The sequence below is a fragment of the Esox lucius genome, chromosome 19 (genome assembly GCF_011004845.1).
Source record: "Esox lucius isolate fEsoLuc1 chromosome 19, fEsoLuc1.pri, whole genome shotgun sequence".
NCBI classification, from domain to species: Eukaryota; Metazoa; Chordata; class Actinopteri; order Esociformes; family Esocidae; genus Esox; species Esox lucius.
Genome location: NC_047587.1, coordinates 16,122,326 through 16,144,925, shown reverse-complemented (window position 1 = coordinate 16,144,925; position 22,600 = coordinate 16,122,326). Strand labels below are relative to the sequence as shown.

Genomic DNA, 22,600 nt, shown 5'->3' with positions numbered 1-22,600 from the left:
CATGCTCTTCTATGTGGGCCAGATGCTGTCACACAGGGTCTGATGGAATGTTCTCGTTGCCCACCTCACACCCTGCTGGGGAATCTCATTAAGACAAAGCTGTCTCCATGACAACTCAGCCTCCAGGGCCCTGTGGTGGCCATAGAAACACAGGCCATATTATTTCAGAGATGTGTGTGATTAAGTCTATGTATGTTTCAGTGTAACATTTTGTTAGCCACATGTGTTTGTGCATGTCTGTGTTCCTGTACAATTGTCAATGGATAATGAGCCAATACTGCCAGTTCTGGAAATCACTTATGGTAGAATCACCGGGAAATTATGTGGCCCCCTTTAGTTATATATTTACCATTTAAAGAAACCTCATTCCTCTCCATGCATACCCTTGGTATTAGCTATGATATGTGACATTATGTTATGTACCTTGTGCCAATGTGATGGATTACAGTATATTCACTCCCTTTCAGTCACCCTCTACACAACACACAAGGGAAAGTTGCACTCTAGCAACTCCTACGGAAGACTTTCTAGTATTACACCTGATGAAAGCCCAGTAAAATAGGAATCCAACTGAGAGCGCTTTCCTAGTTATATCATCTCTTGTGAACAGGTTGCGTTAATATAAATGCTACCATATGTCTGTCATGAAATAAAGGTGTGTATGAGGTAACAAGCTACGTTAGTTCTGGTGTTTTGGACATTATGATTTTTGGGATGTTTCACTTTTAAAATTTTGGATGGGAACATATCATCAAAGAATAAAATGTAGACCTCTGTTCTGGTTCTGGTCACTTTCCTAATATACATGGATATAAAACGTAAAGCATTTGGCCAAAGCCAGGATCGAGTTCAAGACTTGCACCTCTTGTCATGCTGTTTTACTATGACTGTGAAGAATACTCAAAATGTGTGTCTTGCATGCTTCAGCTTGCTTGAACCAGTGCCACTGATTGGGCGCACATTTTCTTCTGAAAGCTTTTTAAAAACACTTGTTATTTCTAAGGGAAGGGACTCTATAGTATAGGGTGGTCCATTCTGGGCGGTAGTTCCTGATCCTTAGGCCTGCCTTGGGCCAATACCAGTCTTACTTAGCGTAGAACTGAGCTAACCTGTCAAGTGCTACCGGTGGTTCCCAAGGTGGAATTTTTTTAATCTAAACTGTTCTGCCTTCTAAGAGAGTTCGAATGCTATTGTTATGCAATGTATGGTTTGGAATTCCTTCCCATTATCATACTATATCCTTCCTGTGATGCAGACCTGTAACCAAGCAAGCACTTTAGTGTATGTGTCCTAGACTAGTGGTGCTTGACAGAGAGAGCTTACTAAGTAGCTAGTTTGCAACTTCATAGATTATGCATAGTTTGCCATATTTAATATCTAGTGTGGTAATCTCTGGTGTGACGTGCAGTGCGTAAGATATAGCCAAGGCCAGTGCCTGGTTCTGAGATCGTGGCGAACAGAGATCAGAGAACAGATCTTTTATGACAGAGAACAGAAAGAACCTAACTCGACTAACTTAGTATACGGTTTTAGTTGATAGTCTACTGATTAAAAGCCCACCATTAGTGCTGTCGTGAACAGATTGATTTACAGGTAGACATCTTTTCATTTTCATGTTGCTTTTCGTTTTCACCAAAGAAGAAATGTTACACATAAGTAGTTGCACACAAGTCTGTGTTTGATCAAAAGCTACAAATGGGGTGTCCAATTAATCCGAAGTTTGGCCTGAACCTAGCCCCAAAAGAATCTGATACCGTTTGGGTGTTTCGTCGTGATGAAAGTCCCGCTAGTCATGCCATAATTTTCATGCACAAAAAAATTGCTAACCACCAGATGTAAGTTTTCTATCTTAAATCATTTAGATAATGTATTTTGAAACCTTCTCAGCTTTGTGGCCAATGAAATAAGCTTTTCAGCCAATATACATGTTCCAGGGTGGCACTTTACACTTCTGTGTAAGAAACATGCATAAATATGGGCAGTGATAATGTTCTTAGAGCCAAAATCACATTGGTCATCACTACTGCTACTAATTAGTATTATTTCTATGATAGCTCTCTTGACAGATTTAGTTTCTTGTATGTTTCTTTGAAGAAGTGAGCTTTTTGTGACATTACAAGCATACATTTTAGACCTCTTGGATAAGTTACTGGGACCCCTGCGACTCAACTTACAAAAGCTGGTGTTTGTCAACACATTCTTTTTCACTTCAAATAGTTCCTAAGCTTTTTAGTTTGGGTGTGATTTTAGGCAGAAATTCACAATTTTGTCTGTCAGATGAAGTTATGGGTGTGCAGTTTTTGGACTGCAGTAATTTTAAGTATGCTTAGCTAACTGTGTGTAGCTAGCGATCTCTGTTTTAAGTGATAATTTGACAGTTTATGGAATTTTGAGCAGCAATACAGCACCTTGTTGCTAGAAATACTTTTTTTATTCTTTAGCAAACATTACACAGCATACATATTTGTTTTCACATCGCTAATCTCATCCCTACCGTGAATCATGGAGGTGGAAGCATCATGATTTTGGGGTACTTCACAGAGGCATGGACTGTTCTGGGTTGAGGGAAGGATAGATGGCGCAAAATACAGAGGAGTCCTTGAAGATTCCAGATCCAGAGTGCACAGGACCTCCGAATGGGTGAAGACTAATCGTTCAGCATGACAATGACCCGACGTGAACAGCCAATACAATGCTGGAGTAGTTTTGCAACTAGTCTGTTAATGTCCTTGAGTGTTCCAGCCAAAGCCCATGCTGAGGATCTACAAATGGTTGTACAGCAATGTTTCCCATCTAACCCGAGTGGGATGAGAGCAACTCCCCAAATACAGGCGTACCCAGTTTTTAGTGTCATACCCAAGATGACTGCTGTAATTGCGGAATCTGTAAATGTCTTCAGATTTTTGGTCAACATCGGGTGTTATGTGGTTTGAGGAAGAAAGAAAATGTAATGTTAATTCATTTTAGAATACGGCTGTAAAAATGAGAATGATAGAAGCCAACAGTCACTTTCAAGGACCAACAGAGTTTATTGGCTGGGATTGGAGTAATGGAGCACCAGTTAACCATATCAAGAGCTCTGCATAGAACTGGCGTTTATGGGAGGGTGGCAATAAACAAGGCTTTACTTAAATCATAACATCTGAATTCACATCTGGCTAGAAGGCATGAGAGTGGATTCCGGTCAGATGGGATCAAAAAGAAAATTGCTGGCAAAACAACTCGAAGCCCATGCCTTAAGACAAACCATCCTTCCAGTATTGTATGGTGGTGGCAGCTTTGTGCTGTGGGGATGCTTTTCATCAGCAGGGTCTGGGCATCTTGTTAAAGGGAGAATTTAAGGAGCAAAAAAAGGTGGAATGGCCTTGCATCCATCCTACAAGCTTGGCCAAAGCAACATTGGAGTGACTCAAGAACAAAAAGGTGGGCTTAGGGTTCATGACTAACTGAGTTATAATAGTGATTCTGCTCATTGATTACACTCATTTTAACAGCACATTAAAATGTTTTATTCACAAAAGTCCTGAAATGCATCTTTACTGCTGTGTACAGATAGTATTTTTATGGGAATGTTTTGTTTATCAATGCTAACTATTGCCTTATGTCTCTGGTACTGTTAGAGCACCATTACATATCACACCTTGCTATTCCTCAACACAGAATGCCCTTATAATAATAGACCCATCGTGGTAGTTCTAGTGTTTTACATTGAGAGACTTCGATCCCTTCTTTGTGAGTAGGGAGTTTTCTTGACTCTCCCTGTGTCCCAGGTGATAGTGTAAAGTCTGGGTTTCACTCTGAAAGACAGAGAAACAGTCAGGGGAGTTGTGTGTGTCTGCTGTGTACATGCTTTTGTGCATGCTTTTTTAAATATTCTATTCACCCCATTGCATGCTTTCAGAGGCGGTTTTGCTTTGTCTGTTGGAGTTTAAATGGTTTGTGTGAAAATCTGAAGCCATGTTTTGAGGGAGGATGGGTCGGCCAGTGTGCCAGTTAGCAAAACGCACAGTAGCCTATAAGTTAGTGATATCATTGTCACACACTTTGAGATCTAGGCTATGGATTCATGACCTGGGTCAAGTGTCATGCTCTTTGTTGCATTCAAAATACACTTTATATTGCATTGGGAATAAATTGAAAATCTGTATGTCACGCCATCAATTGAATAAATCATACATAAATTGTGGAATTATAAGTTAAAATGTGAAAATATCCATATGCACGTCCCTTTATAGAAACATAAAGGTGGTAGTGGTGCTGTTGAATCTAAACCACCTCCTCCTTGTTCAGTGTTCAGGCTTGCTTTTTTCTCGTTGATGGGCTAGGAGCAGTCATGGAAATTCAGATGCACACATCAGCAGTACAGGTGAGCAGAGAGGAGTGGGCCACACATCAGGGTCTCCGAATATTCAGGTTCAGCTGTGCCTCACCTGGATTGAATGGCCTGTACAGCTTTCCTGCCGTTTACTCCACTCTGCAATTGTTTATTTGTTAATTTCCAAAATGTGCATTTACATACAATGGGTGGTGCAAATAATAGATAATGCAATAGTGTCTGAAATGTGCATAACCATCTTTGTGTAGTGTCCTGTTGGTCAGGAAGACAGATCTATTGACAGATGGAACTGGACATGGGTTAAGATTTTGGTGAAGGTTTGAATAATGTGTAGAAAAACAAAATCACCTCTGTTTGGATAACGTTACCTAACATTCAGCTGTCAAATATTATGACTTCAGTTACATCTTTCTCTCACGCTCTCTCTGGCCATATCTTGGCCTTAGATAAAGATACAGGCAAGATACTTCAGCAACTCCTTCAAGACTAGTTTCCAGGTGACATATTCTAAGCAATAGTCTCAACTCCCAAGCTTTCATATTTTACACAGAGATCAGGGGTCGTTCCATAAGGATGAATTGAATGCTTTGCGGGTTACTTTTCAGGATCAATAACTAAAGAATTCCACAGTAAAATTGGCTGATCTGGTTCCAACCTATAGATATTAGTGTGATGTTGCTGGATTTTATATTCCCATATAACTAGGTTAATAGAGTCAATTAGTTTTTGTTTAATTGTATTACAGATTTCTACTTTAAATGGTTTGTAGTTTACATGGCATCATTACAAATAGACAGGAGATTTATGTAATCTTACAAGGAATAATTTTTGGTCATATGTGTATTTTTTTCATATAAAGCTGTAATGGCCCATTGACTTGAATGAGAAATATGTGAGCAGCTTGGTGGTAGTGTTAATGAGTGACCTGACTCCACAAATCCCTCTCTTGTTAATGCCAAACGTCTTCAATGACATCATTCAAACTAGGGCTCACCCCGCTCAGTCAGCTAGTCATAGTTTAGTCGGGATATTTTTGGTGGAGCAATAGCTTGGATACGCAACACCTGCTTAATTTCCGCCTGTCTCGGTTGAGTACTCCATTGCAAAGCTCTTCTATGTGTAATCACATGGTTGTGTAAGACAATCCAGATACCCTATCATCCAAAATGAAATTGCTACTGAAATTGCATGTGGTTATATACACCAATGTTGGGACACTAATGCAAATCAAATTTCATAACACATTTTCTGAATTCTAATGTATTTTAATGAGACCTAGCCTAATGCCAAAGTTCCCATTCATTTATCTGCATTTTATGGTTGCACACTACCTAAGCCTGAGCGCAGTTGGAGCCAAAGATTTTGTCTACCTGCTAATGTAGCTGTACCTTTTCTGACCTACCTTAGACTAAAAGCCTTAGAGATCTTTTGTATGGAAGCATTTCATTACCACAGTAAGTGATGCAAAAAATGTTTAATGCAAACTTTGCAAACATCAAGTTACTTTTCTTCATTCAGTAGGCCTGGGAATTTGTCATTTTTTGATACTAAATCAAATGTAGAGAATCACTGCCAAAATGGAAGTTGTTGACAAATGCAAAATCCCTGGGTGTAAATGTGCCTGTCTGGTAACCAGCATGGTTTTGTGGGGAGGTAGGCTTGTAGCTCAGTGACGCAGAAGAAAGAGTGGGGAGATGTGAAAGCAATAAGATGTGCTTGGCATAAATTGTGCAATAGCCTATATTTGTTTTGTTTCCTTGGAAAGGCTATATTTATTTCTCAATGTTCAAGTATGTTAAGACTATAATCACTGTAATGTTCAATGTTGATTGAATGGGCTATTATGTCTAGGCCTTTCCTGGCAGTCCCGGGACTATAACAGCTGCTGTTCATTTATTTTAATTAAGCACAAATAAATATTTTTTAATTTTCCGGTTTGTTTTTAATAATTTCTGTACAACCATTTGCTCTTATTTTTATAGCATGTAAGATTTTCACATTTTGTAGTAGGCCCATTTGAGGGAGGTTTTATTTAAATAAATATTATGTTTTAAATTTTGACTTGTCAGGTAGGTATGATTCTGGACTTCCGTGGACAGCCGTTATTCACACAGATATACAGATATTTTTTTCTGGACTGCCTGTCTGACTGGAGAATTTCCATTGAAAAGCTTCTTTCTAAGCCTATGCTCTTTTCTGAAAAGGTTGAGAGGATTGATTTGTATGTGTGCATATAAATGTTTGTGTGTAGCGCGTACTAGACTAGCCACAGGTACAGAGAGGCTAAATACAGGTTTGGTAAGGCATTGAAAGAAGACAAGCACCTGTCATCTTTCAATGAGAAACTAAAATAACAGTTCTCGACCAACGACTCTGCTTCTGTTTAGAGAGCCTCCAACAGATTACCAACTACAAACCTAAATCCCTTTATTCCATGAATGACCTGCAACTTGCCAACGACCTGAATGAGTTCTGCTACAGATTTGAAAGACAAATGGGCAGTCCTGACAGCATACATTCTCCTGTTGTGTCCAGCCATGAACACCAACCCCCCCATCATCGGGCCCATTCACAGTCACCCATCCCAATCCACCCCACCTCTGCCACTACAACAGCTTTCTGCTGTATTCAAAACCTCACCTGAGACAGGCTGCAGCCTGTTTCAAGTCTTCCATCATCATCCCAGTCCCTAAGAAGCCATGGATCACAGGACTTAACGAGTGCTGTCCCACCTCAAGACCATCACCCACCCCCTACTTGACCCACTGCAGTTTGCCTACAGAGCCAACAGGTCTGTGGCTGATGTGGTCAACATGGCTCTTCACTTCATCCTCCAGCCTCTGGACTCCCCAGAGACCTATGCAATAATCCTGTTTGTGGACTTCATATCCGCATTCAACACCATAATATCCGCTTTGCTCCAAGACAAGCTATCCCAACTGGGAGTGCATGACTCCACATGCGGGTGTCTCTCCGCCTTCCTGTCCAACAGGAGACAGCATTTGAGACTGGGCAAGCACCCTGACAATCAGCTTCCGCTCCTCCCAAGGCTGTGTCCTGTCCCCCCTACTCTTCTCCCTGTACACCAACAGCTGAATCTCCAGTCACCACTCTGTCAAGCTACTGAAGTTTGCGGATGACACCACCCTCATATGACTTATTTCTGATGGAGGCGAGTCCACCCACAGGTGGGAGATTGACCATCTGGTGTCATGGTGCAGTCAGAACAACTTCAAGCTCAAAGCCCTAAAGACAGTGGAGATGAATGTGGACTTCAGGAGAAACCCAGCTGCCCCCCCATTGCCCTGGGTGGCTCCCCAGTCAACTCTGAGTCCTTTCGCTTTCTGGGCACCGGGAGCTCAAGTGGGAGCTGAACATCACTTCACGAAGAAAGCACAGCAGAGGATGTACTTCCTGCAGCAATTGAAAAAGTTAAACATGCCAAAGACTATGATGGTGCATCTCTACACTGCCATTATTGAGTCCATCCTGACCTCCTCCATCACAGCCTGTCCTTGTCTACCAAAGACAAGGACAGGCTGCAGCGCGTCATGCACTCTGCAGAGAGGGTGGTTGTGCTGCAATCTGCCATCTCAACTAGACCTACACACGGCCAGGACGCGGAGGCGAGCGGCAAAGGTTGGGGCTGATCCCTCTCACCCTGGAAATGGACTAATCAGAACTCTCCCCTCTGGCAGAAGGTTGAGGTCCATCAGGACCAAAATCTCTCGCCACAAGAACATATTCTTTCCTACAGCAATAGGCCTCATGAACATGCCCTCGGAGCCAAACTGACTATAGCCCACTCTCCACTTACACACACAACCCTCAGCTGGACAAATCTAGAACCCCTCCCCACATATACATATTTTTTTGTATATTTTTTATTAATTTATTAATTCATAGCGTACTGTTTTTATGCTCAGTCCACCATTCTTAGTTGTTTTTATTTCTTCTATACAAAATTACTGCACTAACGGACCAGAACAAATTCCTAGTTTGTTGTGGAACTTACGTGGCAGTGAAAGTCATTCTGATTCAGAATACGTAACCTAGTTTTTAAAAGCACATTGCTTATCCTTTCCTAATGTTTACACTCTTCAGCTGCGTGCCCAATTTTGGTGGGAGTTTTTAGGTTGGGTGAGGGGAATTACCCCCCTCCCCAAGTCTTGAACCTTCTATATCAATAGGTCCAGTCACTCAGGAAAGGCCTGAGTTTGATGTTTATGCTGAGATAGAAAGTACATTATTTATGCTTTCCTCAGTCCGTAAATGGCTGCCTAGTGCCTTTCTACCTACACACGGGTGTTTTTGTATGTGCTCTCATACTGCCAACAGGTGTGTGAGAGCAGAATCACTGCATATTTTATTTGCGTTTTGAGTTACTTTGTGCGTATGCATGTTGGAACTGGCAGGATGTCAGAGGATTGGCTCACCAGTAAGTCTTTTCAAACTGCTTCAAATCTCAGGTCTCAGATCCACCCTCCCACATACTGTGTGCATAGCCTTTATTAGTTTGGGCTTGTTGAAATTGTACTTGCTTTGTGGGAATTTTTGTAGTTTTTTTTTTCTTGAATGTTCTGCCATCATTTTCTCTACAGAGATGCCCTTAATCTCCTGAAAAAGTTCCCTGATTCAAAGATGGCTCCAGTTCAATCAGCCCCTGCACAGAGGCCTATGGCAACAGCTGCCCCACTTCCCCCAGGCAGCAGGCCCATGTATCCTCCTCAGTCCATACCTGGCAAACCAGGAGCACCGGTGAGTACACAGCGTGCAAACCGCGCTAACCCTAACAGCAGTTAGGAACGACTGTTCTTAAGTCCTCATGGCTCACAGGTGTGTAAGGAGCATGACAGAAACAGGGACCACCTCAAGGTTAGTCTAGTCTACTCTGGGCTTCTAAAGGATGTCTTTGCTGCAAAATCCAATGCACCATTGTATACGCGCATACTCACACTTTCTCACTCTCTTTCTGCCTTGCCTGGTTTAACTCCCTCTATGAGCCTATTCCCACCACTAAAGTTTCATTGAGATTATCAGTAAATTATTGGAAGTCTTCCGATACTTGACTATATTCTAACATTTTACTGCACCATATAGAATATGTAGTCCCCATTATGCTAGTCGTTTGTAACAGATGTGGCTAGTCGTTTGTAACAGATGTGGCTATAAAAGCCATGTTTTGGTCAGTCTGCTTAGAGTTGGCATGTTTATACTTTTTTGTCACATCAGTGAGTGATCAGCCTCCTTCTGACAGTGGGGATAAGAGAATTGTTATCCACACTGTCAGGCTTCAAACCGCAATCGAATACTGCTTACATTTGTTTTAATATTTTACACTCTAGGTTGATAGGTGAATATATTTCTCCTCTCCAAACCTTGGACAAAAAGGATGCTTATTTTTTATGACTATTTCATAATAAATGTACCATTGCTGTTGAACCGGTTACAACAGAATGTGCAGAGAAAATATGTATTGAAATATGGTCATTTAGCTGTAATCGCTATTATGTGTACCAACATTTACCAATTATAGTGCCTTGCATGTGAATCAGTTTAATTAGTATTGCATTTCCAAGACCATTACAACGAGTGGTGGCAATAAATGACACAACACACCATCACCATCACATCCTATTTTTGGTTCCACAAAATCCATACCAATTGATCTCTTTTGAATGAGCATGGCAAAAGCAACACAACAAGATCAGATTAAGTCAAATGTTTTTTCACTAGATATGTTTTATTTTGAGACATGCATTCGAGAAAAAATCTATCTATATATATATTAAAATGTATACAAGTGAAAATGTTCATTGTCTCACGTTTCTTGTTGCTATTGTGAATTGAAAATTGTTTACATATTATTTTAATGTTACTATAATGAAAGTGTTTTAACAACAATTGTACTTCTAAATCTAAATAGCCTCTAAGTGTGGAATGCGCCATAAAGCCACTGTTTACAACGGCTGATCTTTCTATTGAGTAGTCTGATTTGAAAAGTGTGATGTTTTGATTGAAATGCCAATCAGTGGTAAGAATATCTGAATGATGCTGCCTGTGTTGATGCAGCCAGAAATAAAAGAATGCCTGTTTTTCTCTCCTCTCCCCTCCCAGGGCACCTTTTCAGAGATTCCGGCCTCTAATGTGCGGCGTGTCATTGCCCAGAGACTGACACAGTCCAAGACAACCATCCCCCATGCATATGCCTCCGTTGACTGTAACCTAGGGGCTGTCATTCAACTCCGTAAAGAGATGGCCAAAGGTGAGAGCAGAGCAAAATGCAAAAACCTTACCGCACTTTTACATTCATGACTGGTCAAATACGTTGTCTGATGGCGCTCTCTTGTCTCTCTGAAGCAGACATGGTTAGCAATGAAATCACTGTATGTAATCAAAAACCAAACAGAGTCGTGAGGATTACCATGCATATCGAGTTGGTACCCAAGTATCATAATATTATCATGAGGTTCTTGGCTATTTCCAGAGCTACTTTTAGATTAGTCCATTCATGCCAAGTTGAATACAAGAATTGTCCCAAGGTTACTGTCCTAATAGCATGACAATTATCACACAGTCCTTACTATGTTTCAGTTACGTTACACCCACGTCATTACAGTACTAACAATGGACAGCAAGGCAAGTGTATTTCGTCAATCTCTTGCCCGACCAGGCCGGTAGCTTTCTTTTTGTCAGTTAAACATTTCTTCTCTGTGAGGGTTAATCATTTTTAGTAAGTTTGGGACCTAACATTTGTAGTTCCAGTTTAGTTTTATCAGCGTTTATAGTAATGAATTATAACCAGTGGCATCATGTACTTCATGTTATTTAAGTGTCTATTAACAGTGTCATCAAGTACTTCAAGAAATGCAACACACTGTCTATAACCACTGTCATCAAGTACATGAACCAATGATGTACATCAACCCTGTTATCCATTCTTTAGCACAGTAGGGTCACATACAGATGCAAGCTTTGTCCCTGGCACCATAAGAGTGTCTCTCTCATTCTGGCAAATTCCCCCATGAGCAACAGGCCCTGTATAACTCATGACAAAATTAGTAACTTGTCATACATAACACATGACTAGACTAAGTTCTATGTGTCTCTGGATTTCGACTGGAAGGATAGAACAAGGAGCACAGGTCAGCTGTGTAGGCTTTGGTGTTGCGCAGGTTGTAATTGCCTGAGGAAAAATAGTAAATCCCATCTCAATTGTGTTATGTAATAGCAAATCATAGCAGCTGATCGCACTACTGGACTAGCTCATCAATAGGTGCGTTAGAGAAAAAGGAAATATACTGGGAGAGTATTTGGAGAGTAATCAGATAAAGATTTTTTTATTACTTTTTCCCCCATTTACTGCCAAAATGACATCAATATGATTGATTAGTATGGTTTTATTCCTGCCAAAGAAACAGAAGCCTACTCTATATGAAGTAAAATCCAATGTGTTATAATGACAATAGGAGTATCAGGGAGATGTTTTTGTGTAGCACATGTACTGAACGTATGAAGCATGTCAACAGGTGTCCAGGGGTGCGGGACAAACATAATTCGAATGGCACCAAGTGTAATGATAGTTGTGTTTCCATGAGGCACGCTCATGCACTCGCTGTAGAGTCCCTTGCTGTAGATCTTTGGCCGTTCCTTTTTACTCCACACTTTCCTCTTGCCATGTCTGTAGTACGTGTTTAATATTTATCCAGGATACCTTTTTCCGAACAATGGAATGCTGCAATTTTTTTTGCAAACTGCCTCGCTCAAGTGGTTTGCCCCTTGCAATATATCCTCTGTCGTTCTGCTTGTGAAGGATTCTGACACTTACGCTTACCCTCCAGAGAGTGTTTTTGATGTGTTTTTGCAATTACTGAGCTTATCAGAAAGGTCCTTATTTTTAGTGATGTTCCAAATGTTATTGTGTTTTGCAAGCATATGCTTTTGGCTATGATTGGGACAATGTTGATTTCAATGCTCAGCTTGTCTTTCTTGTGTCATGTTGGCACCTCTTGGGTCGTCATGTTGACCAACACCAACAGCATTATGTGAGGGGACACCTGACTAATCAGAAACAACTTTCAAACTTTCCTGATACCTATGGAGTTCTGGAACTATGTATGAAATGTGTTCTAAATGGATAAATCAATACGTACACAAAACCTCAAATTAATGCATGGAATCTGTACATTGGTGATGATATCTCTTTTTATTTTTTATTTTTATTTTATTTTATTATTTTTTTAAAGAAAGGTGGTTGGAAGTCTGACATTGGGGGGAGATATGGAAAGAGATGACAAAGAGGGAGCCCGAGTGGTTTCTGTTATATTACAATGTTATTAGGCAAGTCTGGCATTATGTATGGCATGGGTGCTCCTGACAGTACTGCTCTCAGTGCCTTCCTTGTTTATCTCATCCTTCCACTAATCAAATGAGCTTGTTGGGCATGCTACTTTTCAAATGACTATTTTCCGTAGAGGTGGTGCAGGTACTCTATGTAAGAAGAGACTGGGAGAGATAGAATATCCACCTAAGCTTGTTTATTTAATTATTTGGTCCAAAGCCCGCTGGCGATCTGAATGTGTTGCACCAGGTCCCAGAGATTTCCCTTCTTGGTTTACATGTTCCAGGAAAAACATTATCCCTTTTTAAGAGATTAACACAATGCAGCATCTCCTCATTAAATATAAACCTGACAGTTAAAACAACTTTGTTTATATCCTTTTCAAAAATATGTTGACCCCATTTTCTGCATTACATTTCCAGGGATAAAATAATGAACCTATTATTTTGCTCTTTTGATAAAGCTATTCAGCACTGTGTGTCAGTGCTGCAAAGGAAATAGACATTGAGTGGCCATTCCATTCCTATTAGCAGCAGGGTTGTGTGTGTGTTGAGGGATTCTCTCTGTCCGGTTGTTTTCCCTGGCTCTCATTGTTCAGGAGAACAGCGATTTCACGGTCAGCTCGTTAGTCATCCCGCTTAAAGCATTCAGAACGGTCTGGCGCTAACAGGGCCCTCTTAAACAGCATCAACACCATACCAGGCCCTGCCCACTACACCATGGGCAGATCATGTAGAGATGAGAGAGGGAGCAATGCAGAGAAGAGAAGGGGGGTGGGGATACACAGAGGACAGGAAATCGTAGAGTCTGGATAGACCATACACAATGTCAAAGAAGTTCAAGGGGGCAAACATTAATTTAATTTTTAACTGTTATTCTAAGAGTCATATGAACTGGTCATACACTACTGTACAAAAGCTTGGGCTCAATTTCCTTGTTTTCCTTGAAGAAATACATTAAATTAGTTTGAATAGGAAATATAGTCACGGTTAGAAATCATGGATAGGAGAGTTGACAAGGTTAGAAAGAATGACTTTTAATTGAAATAATGATTTTGACCTTCAAACTTTGCTGTTGTCAAAGAGTCAGCCTTGCAGTCCTTTGGCATTCTTGTTGTCAATTTGTTGAGGTATCAGAAGAGATTTCAACCCATGCTTACTGAAGCACCTCCCACAAGTTGGATTGGCTTGATGGGGGCTTCTTTTGTCCATTTGAATCTTTTCTTTTTATTGTCCAGTCTGAGATATGGCTTTTTCCTAGCAACTCATCCTAGAAGGTTAGCATTCTGGAGTCGCCACTGATGTTGAGACTGGTGTTTTGCGGGTTCTATTTAATGAAGCTGCCAGTTGAGGTCCTGTGAGGCATCAAACTAAACAGTAATGTGTTTGTCTTCTTGCTCAGTTGTGCACCAGGGCCTCCCGCTCTTCTCTCTATTGTGGTTAGAGACAGTTTGTGCTGTTCTGTGAAGGGAGTAATACACAGTATTGTACGAGATTTTCAGTTTCTTGGTAATAGCTTGCATGGAATAGCCTTCCTTTCTCATATCAACGGTACACTGACAAGTTTCAGAAGAAAGTTATTTGCTTCTGGCCATTTTGAGCCTTTAATGGAACCCACAATTGCTGATGTTTCAGATACTCAACAATTCCAAAGAAGGACAGTTTTTTATTGCTTTGTAAATTAGCAGTTTTCAGTAGAATGAAAATGCAAAAGGGTTTTCTAGTGACCAATTAGCATTTTAAAATGATAAGTTTGGATTAGCAAACACAATGTGCCATTGGAACATAGGACTGAGGGTTGCTGATAATGGGCCTCTGTATGCTTATGTAGATATTCAATTAGAAATCAGCCGTTTCTGGCTACAGTATTCATTTCCAACTTTTACAATGTCTACACTGTATTTCTGATCAATTTGATGTTACTTAAAATGGACAATTATTTTCAATTTCTTTGTATTTGAGAGCATGTGGGTTGCTGTATAATGTTCTAGGTGGTGCTGGGGTTGTTGATTTATTCATATTGAACTTGACCTTTTCTCTGCCATCAAGCTTCCTCTTGCCAAGTCTTTTCTGCCTTGTGCAGAAAGAAAAATAACATAGCATCCTCGAAAGTTTTACAAATACTACCACTAGAAGGCCCATCTTTGTCCTGAATGAACATAATTACTGTAATCAGATTCTACCTCACAGTGCACATTATTCGCCCTCCAAGTGAACACAACCATGTAATCTGCCGTTGTTATTCTTAATGTTTTGGGATATTTAGCATAACAAGAATTGTAGATCTTGAGAGTTTGACAACTGTCTCAATTCTTTCCAGCTGAGATCAAGGTGTCTGTCAATGATTTCATCATCAAGGCTGCTGCTGCTACACTCCGAGTAAGTATTCACTATGCTGTCAGTTTTGCAATGCAATCGCTGAAATATAGGATTATTGCCTTTGAATGTCCAATATATCTCCCTACACATAATGAGCTGACAGCAATAGCTTCCAAAGTGCTCTGAATCCTTGCTTAGAAAAACAGACACAGAGGCTCTCATTAATGAAATTCAACACTACTGTTGTTTGCTCCTTGTAGTTTAAGGCCAGGTGTTTCGTAAAAGATTTTTCGTAAAAAAAATTGTATTTTTTTCAGGACAAGTCCTATAATGGAAGACTGGTGACTCTATTATATATAGGATTTTATCACAATCTCTGCCTAGACAGTTTGCGCTGTTGCTTTTAGAAATCTAATGCTCAAGACTATGCTCTGACTGCCCTAAATTAACTTGTTGTTCCATATCTTTGCTTAGCAGGTTGCTAAGCAACCTGAACTGGGATGTGCTCAACCCACCAAAATGTGTACTCCTCCAATTAGTTGCTTTAAATATTTCCCAAATTCTACAGGCTCCCACCTTATTCAAAGCCAAAGTCTTGGGATAAAGCAACTATGTATCATTATCACTAATATGTCACCACTGCAGTCTTCAAACATCAATGGTTCTGATCCTAAAAAGTTCTGGAACATACTTAATTTTTAAGCAAAAATGAAAATTCATCATCTCAGCTATCAAATATGAGAACAAACTTCTGATGATATGAACCAGATCGGCATCACATGCTTCAGACGATCCATACTTTATCTGAGCCGTACAGTCCACTGTCCAATTGCTGCAGTGAATCAGGGCCTTACTTACAAATTGAATGTCGCTAATTTGGTAGACAAAGTGGGTGAAACTAAAAAACTAAATCCAGAATAGTTACAGATCTGCAGCGAGGCATCCTTCACCCAGTAAATGGTTCCTGAATAAATTAGATGTAATTCACTACATTGCCAAGAGCTTTGTGACCACCACAACACTTATCAGGGGGTTTAACTGGCCCTCACTACATTCATGATTGCAGACTGCAGACTCACCAAATTATTTAGTTAAATGCCCCCTCTACCTTACCTCAATCCTTAACATCTACTACTCAAATTATTTCCTGCTCATCGCTAGATATCTCAAAATCCTGTACTTCCTTATGTCATCAGTTGTTACAGTTTGTTGCTGCCTACAGTTTGTTGCTGACCGTAGCAGATTACTAAATATCTTAAAGTTGTGTAGTGTAGGTCAAAGCAAGAACACCAAGACAGGTAGTGGGTGCAGTTCTCAAGGGCGTTTTATTACGAGCAGGAACAACGTACAGAAAAGAGAAACAAACTGAGTCTCCCTGGCAGCCTTTCTGGCTTACTATATCTTGCCCTTGGGATATTCCGGCGTTTTTATGACTCATCGTTGTAGCCTATGAAGGGCAGAAACACACGCAGCCCATTAGTTTATTAATGTGTCTTCTTACCTTTGGGCAGCTTTTCTTCCGCTCTTATTGTCAGCTTGATCAGTCATGAGTGGCAGGTGTGGAGGGGTGGGGCTGGCCCTCCCTGCTGTCTTGGAAATGTTCCAGAACCTCTCTGTGCTCCCCGGTATGTTCTTTTCCTGGTCTGGAACATTCCCGGTCTCTCCCGGTGTATGTTCTCCAAAGTGAACCTGAGTGGGCAGCATGCCTTTCCTTGGTGGGGTGAGACACTGTTGGGACCAGCACACCACATCTAACACTTTCTCTGTATGTTGTTATCCTCTTGCATTCAGTGCCTTTGGTCTGGTTGTTTAAAAAAATTATTAAAACACTGAGCTACATTATTTTTCAACACAGTTGCTTAATGAAATAAATGTCTTTCTATCCTATCGCTTATACTGTATAGTCATGGGGATAGGACAAGGTATATCGAAATACGTATGGCTTCTCTCGTAAAGGCTGTGGATGTAGAGGTTGACACAGGAACAGAACTCTTATGGTTCTTGCGGGTCACACACGTTTCACTCCTGTGTCCAGATCTAATCTGCTATCTTTTCCTCTTCCATCATTGATCTAATCTGACCTCACATTTGCCTTTTAGGAGCTACCAGAGGTCAATGTGACCTGGTCGGAGGAGGGGCCCCAGACGCTAGACTCCATCAGCATCTCTATTGCTGTAGCGACAGAGAAGGGCCTCATCACCCCCATCATCACAAATGCTGCTGACAAGGGGGTGCAAGAAATATCTGCCAACGCCAAGGTAGGGGGGGACAACTGCTGGTAGCATGCCACTGTTTTGGTGTTGAGCCAGCTAAGTAACATGCTGTTGGAGAAAGACAACAGTTAGCTGCTGACCTAATTATTTGTACAAAATAAGGTTATATAATCCCTTCTCGTCGTCTAAGGCAGATAGAGCAATGGGACTGCAAGTTAAAGTCTGTGGTTACCTTAGCTGAGTTTGGTTTGGCCAGTCACTTTCTTAAGGCTGCCTAATTGCATGTTACAGCATGTCATACTTCTGCAAGAATGATGGAAAAAGTCATCATGGCATGTGTAGCACCTCAACAACCCGCGCTAGTTGTCAAGAGAATTGGTGCGGGTGGAGATGCTTTACCTGTGGGTCAATTGCCCAAGGAAAACCAGTTGACCCCCAAAAGTTAACATTGCACAGTGGGCCTCTTTTGGGCCACATTTTGCTAACCCTACAGATGAGTTGCCTCCCACAAAGTGCTTATTTTCAAGCCTCCACGGCTAACTACAGTAAGCATGCCATCCGCACAGCTAACTGCTAGGTGCATGCATATGCTTTGAGACAAACCGTCTCGGTTAGACTCAAGGAGTAATATAATAGTTAACTAGCTTACTTGCTACTTTTTCTTGCTCCCTTCCAGCTCCATTATCGTTATTAGCTGATTGTCAAAGCATTTGAGCATTCACGAAAGGCTACCTTCCCACTAACATGAATTCAACAACCCTGGTTGCTTATGCACTTTAAAGTTTATTCCTTGTTTTGTCATCGCGTGAAATGACAAAGTTTGCAGAAATTCAACAAATACACAACCTAATATGTAGAGTTATGATCATGTAGTGTTGATGTTAAAATGAACAATGGCGTACACAGTAAGCACATGATTTTTGGCATGCACATTAGTGGATGTTTGTCTCTGTCATTCTGTGGAGGAATGCCTTTCGGTCTGTAGCTTATCCCTCATGAAGAAGTCCCATTGATTGCATTGACGCTTCCTTCAGAGTACCGGAGTTACACATGGACATTTTGTGATGTCCGCTATTAAGCATTTACAGAGTGCTTTCCATTTCCCTCCTTGAATTTGACTCTAGTTTGGGAAATGGCTTGCTCTGTCAACTGTTATGGACCCTTAAATTGTCAGGGAAACTTTTCTGTTCAAATTTGAAGGCTAATCTGCTCACTTAAGCATATTGAGCTGTGCATTTGAGCTGGTCTTCGGTGCACATTAATTATTTTGCAGCCCAAGATGTTTAAGACTGACCCAGGAAAATATGGGTACATTCATTATACTTTTTTTGCGGTGGAATTTTATACTTTCACCTTTACTTTCATATAGAATTTCAGAATGATGGTGTTGTGACATCCTCAGTAGACAATAACTTAAATAAGAACCTCAGTTATAGGAAGGGTCAACAAAATAAACATTTAATGATTGTTCTCTTAGCTACAGATGTATAACACGCACAAACACATTTTCCTTTCTGTCTTGACACCCAGAGTCAGAAGGCTGGTTTGAGTTCTCTGCAGCTAATTACATACAGCATGTGATCTAAAACGGCCATACCATGCCACCCAAAAATATCTGATTGCTTTTCTATTGAGTCTTTTGACATAATGCATTGGATAAAAGCAGTGTTTCGGCATTGTGTCCACTACATATTTCCATTTGAATGAGCATGACATGTGATTGTAGGATGTGTTATGGAACGTCTGCTGCACATTATGTCCTAGCTTGTGCCAGCCTGTCATATTGTTCCATATAAAATAGGACATTAAGCAATTATCATAGAGGTTGTGTTGCACATTTGTTTTTATGCTTTTGTATAAGTGTTGTGTTTGTGGAGCCTTTTATGGAGCAGGTGTGGAATGTAGGGATAATTTTCCACCTGAAATACACTGGATGAGGAGTCAATAACCCATAAAACACACACATCAGCAGCCAGCTATAAATGTTTTATAATTATATTTAAATAAATGTAAGTAATAGTAAAATGTTTTGTCCTACTAGGTGACCAGTAAGATTTGAAGATACTGGATGTGTGTGGAGCAGCAGTAGTGGAAGGAGTAGCAGCACCACTGCCACTTCGGAGGGTTCCTCTAATGGAATTATTTATGAATTACCTTTAGTTTGCCATCCATTGAAGTCTTACACATAGGGTGTAGCAAACAGGCAAATCTTTTATTTATTTTTGGCCTCCCCTGGTATTTTGCAGCAATGTTGTTGTATGTTTTTAGGTTTTATATATAATTTGAAAAAAGTGGAGGGGGGGGGGGGGATTAAAAATATGTTACCCAAGTGTCTCACATGCAGTTTCCAAAGAAGAGTTTTACCTCGCAAAACCTCTGTTTTCCTGATCTTCCTTTCTTTTCAGAATGTTTCAGAATTAGTTTTTAACAAATTTTCCCAACTAACGAAAGCACAAAAATAAACCTACATCTCCAATTGATCACCTACTGCTGATCTCCTCTCTCCAGGCACTGGCCCAAAAGGCTCGGGATGGGAAGCTACTTCCACATGAGTACCAAGGAGGCTCTTTCAGGTAAACACCACACCTTCTACATGTATTGTCTATCCTTGACACCTTTCATAATAGCAAGGTAGTTGATATGCATTGTATATTGCAGTGTATGCTATGACGTGATATTTTTTTCTTGGATAGTTAGAAAGTAAACTGGATTTTTACTCTGGTTCTTACTATAAACGACCATGTGGGGCAGCAAGGTGCTGAGCAGCTGTATCTGTAACACAGCTGAGTTTACTATTATGACGTCTGCACCATGTGCTGAGCTGGTAATTTCCTGTATTGCTCAGTGTGATAAATATAGCAGTCATAAGTGTTCTACTAGTAGTCATAACACTGCCCTGCTTCATAGCCAGCCCATATTACATGCCTACTCTACCTTATCACATACAGGCATTTGAGATTGTGGCCCATTCATTATGTGCCATTCATTATGTGGCCTTCTACCCCAGTGGAGGCGGGGGTGGGGTGGGCTGCTTTAACCATTAGAATGAATAGGGTAATTTAGACATGAATGGTGTTTCGGTTTTGAAAATGAAAAAAGTATACACTCACCACTGTTAAGTAACTGAGGGCAAAATATTTCTCTCCTGAGAAAAGTGTATTCATCCACTACCCCCATCCCCCGGTCTGCCTGTCATTAAACCATACAGCAAATTGCCTGTGGTGGTTATTGCTCACCACAGAGATTTCTCTCTCTCTTTCTGTCTGTCTTTCTCACTCCTCTTGTATCTTGTGTTGTATTTATTCTCTTTTATTCCATCTCTTTATGCTGTGAGTATTAAGTGAAAAGTGTTTTTCCTAAATACTCACTAGAATACTCACTCTAAATAGAAATAGAGGTTTTTGTCATTGAACGTTTTCAGATGTTCAATTCAAATCAAATTGCCCACTGCTGGCTTGTCCTTCATGTTAATAGAGCCGGTCCTCATCTGTCCCTGTATTGGAGACCAAATGCAGCTGGAAGTGTTATTGGAGAGGACAAGTAGCAGGGGAGAATGGTCCAGAATAATTTAACAGTAATCTAAGAGACTGATAAACAGCTACAGGAATTGTATAGTTGCTGGTTTTGAGTGTGATGGGGAGGTCACCTTTTCTTATGGTATTGGGTGGCAAAACCTTCTTAATTAAATAAGTGTAAAACGTTTATGGTATTTGTTCACATTTAGAGAAAATCAGAACATAGACAATCACCTTTTTGTCTATTTTTAAAATCTCTTTTTAGTCTAATTTAAAGTAGACATACCTTTTCATTGTACTGTATGTTGTCTTGAATGAATGAATGAATGAATAACAGGGTCACTAGTATGAAATGTAAAACCTCTTCTTCCCTGTCTTTCTCTCTAACAGTATTTCTAACCTGGGCATGTTTGGCATCACTGGGTTCAGTGCAGTGATCAACCCTCCCCAGGCGTGTATCTTGGCAGTGGGCACCTCAAGGGCTGTGCTGCATCTGACCAAGGAGACCGGTGCCTTGTGCACACAGCAGCTTATGACCGTCACTCTCTCCAGTGATGGGCGCCTAGTGGATGACGAGCTGGCATCACGTTTCCTGGACAAGTTCCGAGCCAACCTGGAGTGGCCGCAGCGCATGGCCCTGGCCTGACATAGAGGGATGGATGGAGGCAAAGGGAGAAATGGAAGAGAGAGGGAAACCCATCGGGAAGCCTGAAGCATTGTCAGCCAGGAAGCAGTTGTCTTGAGTTCATTGTATATTTTAGTTAAGTTAAGTTTGCTCATGTCAAAGTTATCTATGGTGAAGGGTAGCTGCATATATGTGCCACTGACATGTATACATGTGATGCAGAACATATAAACCATAGATATGACAACTCTTTTAGCTGTTCATAACATCTACTATGTTATGATTATAACTGATTAGGCTTTGTGATGGAGGAGGTTTACTGTTACTGGAGAGTTAATGTAGCAGAGCACTGGCCAAATGTTACCATACTAGGATATATCCAATTTAATCTGTGGCGATGCGTCAGAGCTATTCTAACACATTGTTTGTATATAAAGTCACTACTCTATTTCAAGAATCTCATGGTCCTAATAAAAGGAACAATGTCACATTAAGTTTCCATCCATTCACCTGGACAATGCAAACTGATGCTGATGTTATAGACCTTTGTATTTGTAAATTTCCTATTCTCGTATTTATTATTAGGCACTGACAATACTGCATTCCTCCTGTGACAGTAAATCTGGCCCTGTTTGACTGAGTGGCACCTAGAAATTCCCTTGATTATTAAAACGTGGTTTCTGGTTCTGTTAGCTCTCCTAATGGGTAGCAAGGAAAACAGACATTAGTGAAATTGTCTAAAATACAGATTCTAACTTATCTCAAATATGAAATGCTGCATTATAACCAACACCTGGAAATTTATATAAATGTAAAAATGCCAAACCAATAAATTGCATATTTTGTGTTCGAGCCAGAAAATGCTTTTTCCTTCTGTGTTTACAATGTACTTTTGTTTCCTGGCACATACAGCCCTATCCAGTGTAAAAACATGACTAAACAAAAACGGTGTCAATACTTGTCAGGCCTAAATGAGCTCTCCAGTGCAAATGCACCTGATTTTGGCCTGTGTTACCCTCTGGGGTCAATACACATCTGGCTGTAGGTTTGCATAATTGCTATCTGAAAGCAAAGACTGTATAATGGTTTCTGCATAGAAAACTATTTTGAATCATTTGCTGGACAGAGTGAGGCATTGAGCCCCCTGTGATTGTTCTGTGTGTGTATGTGTGTGTGTCCCAATGAGTATGTCCCGTTTTGAGTTAAGTGTAGGCATTACAATTAGGTAAAGTTTAGGCATAAATGTTACTTT

General features: G+C 40.5%; 1 protein-coding gene across 1 annotated transcript in view; it reads left to right on the top strand.

The window, feature by feature from the left end:
• Positions 1–22,209, top strand: part of pdhx (pyruvate dehydrogenase complex component X) — a 55,407-nt gene extending 33,198 nt beyond the window's left edge. The window contains exons 6-11 of the mRNA XM_010864287.4: positions 8,938–9,094; positions 10,454–10,601; positions 14,997–15,055; positions 17,095–17,253; positions 19,717–19,781; positions 21,114–22,209. Of these exons, the coding sequence (XP_010862589.1) occupies positions 8,938–9,094; positions 10,454–10,601; positions 14,997–15,055; positions 17,095–17,253; positions 19,717–19,781; positions 21,114–21,369 (844 nt within the window). The 3' untranslated portion in view covers positions 21,370–22,209. The remainder of the gene's footprint in view (positions 1–8,937; positions 9,095–10,453; positions 10,602–14,996; positions 15,056–17,094; positions 17,254–19,716; positions 19,782–21,113) is intronic.
• Positions 22,210–22,600: the final 391 nt, after the last annotated feature.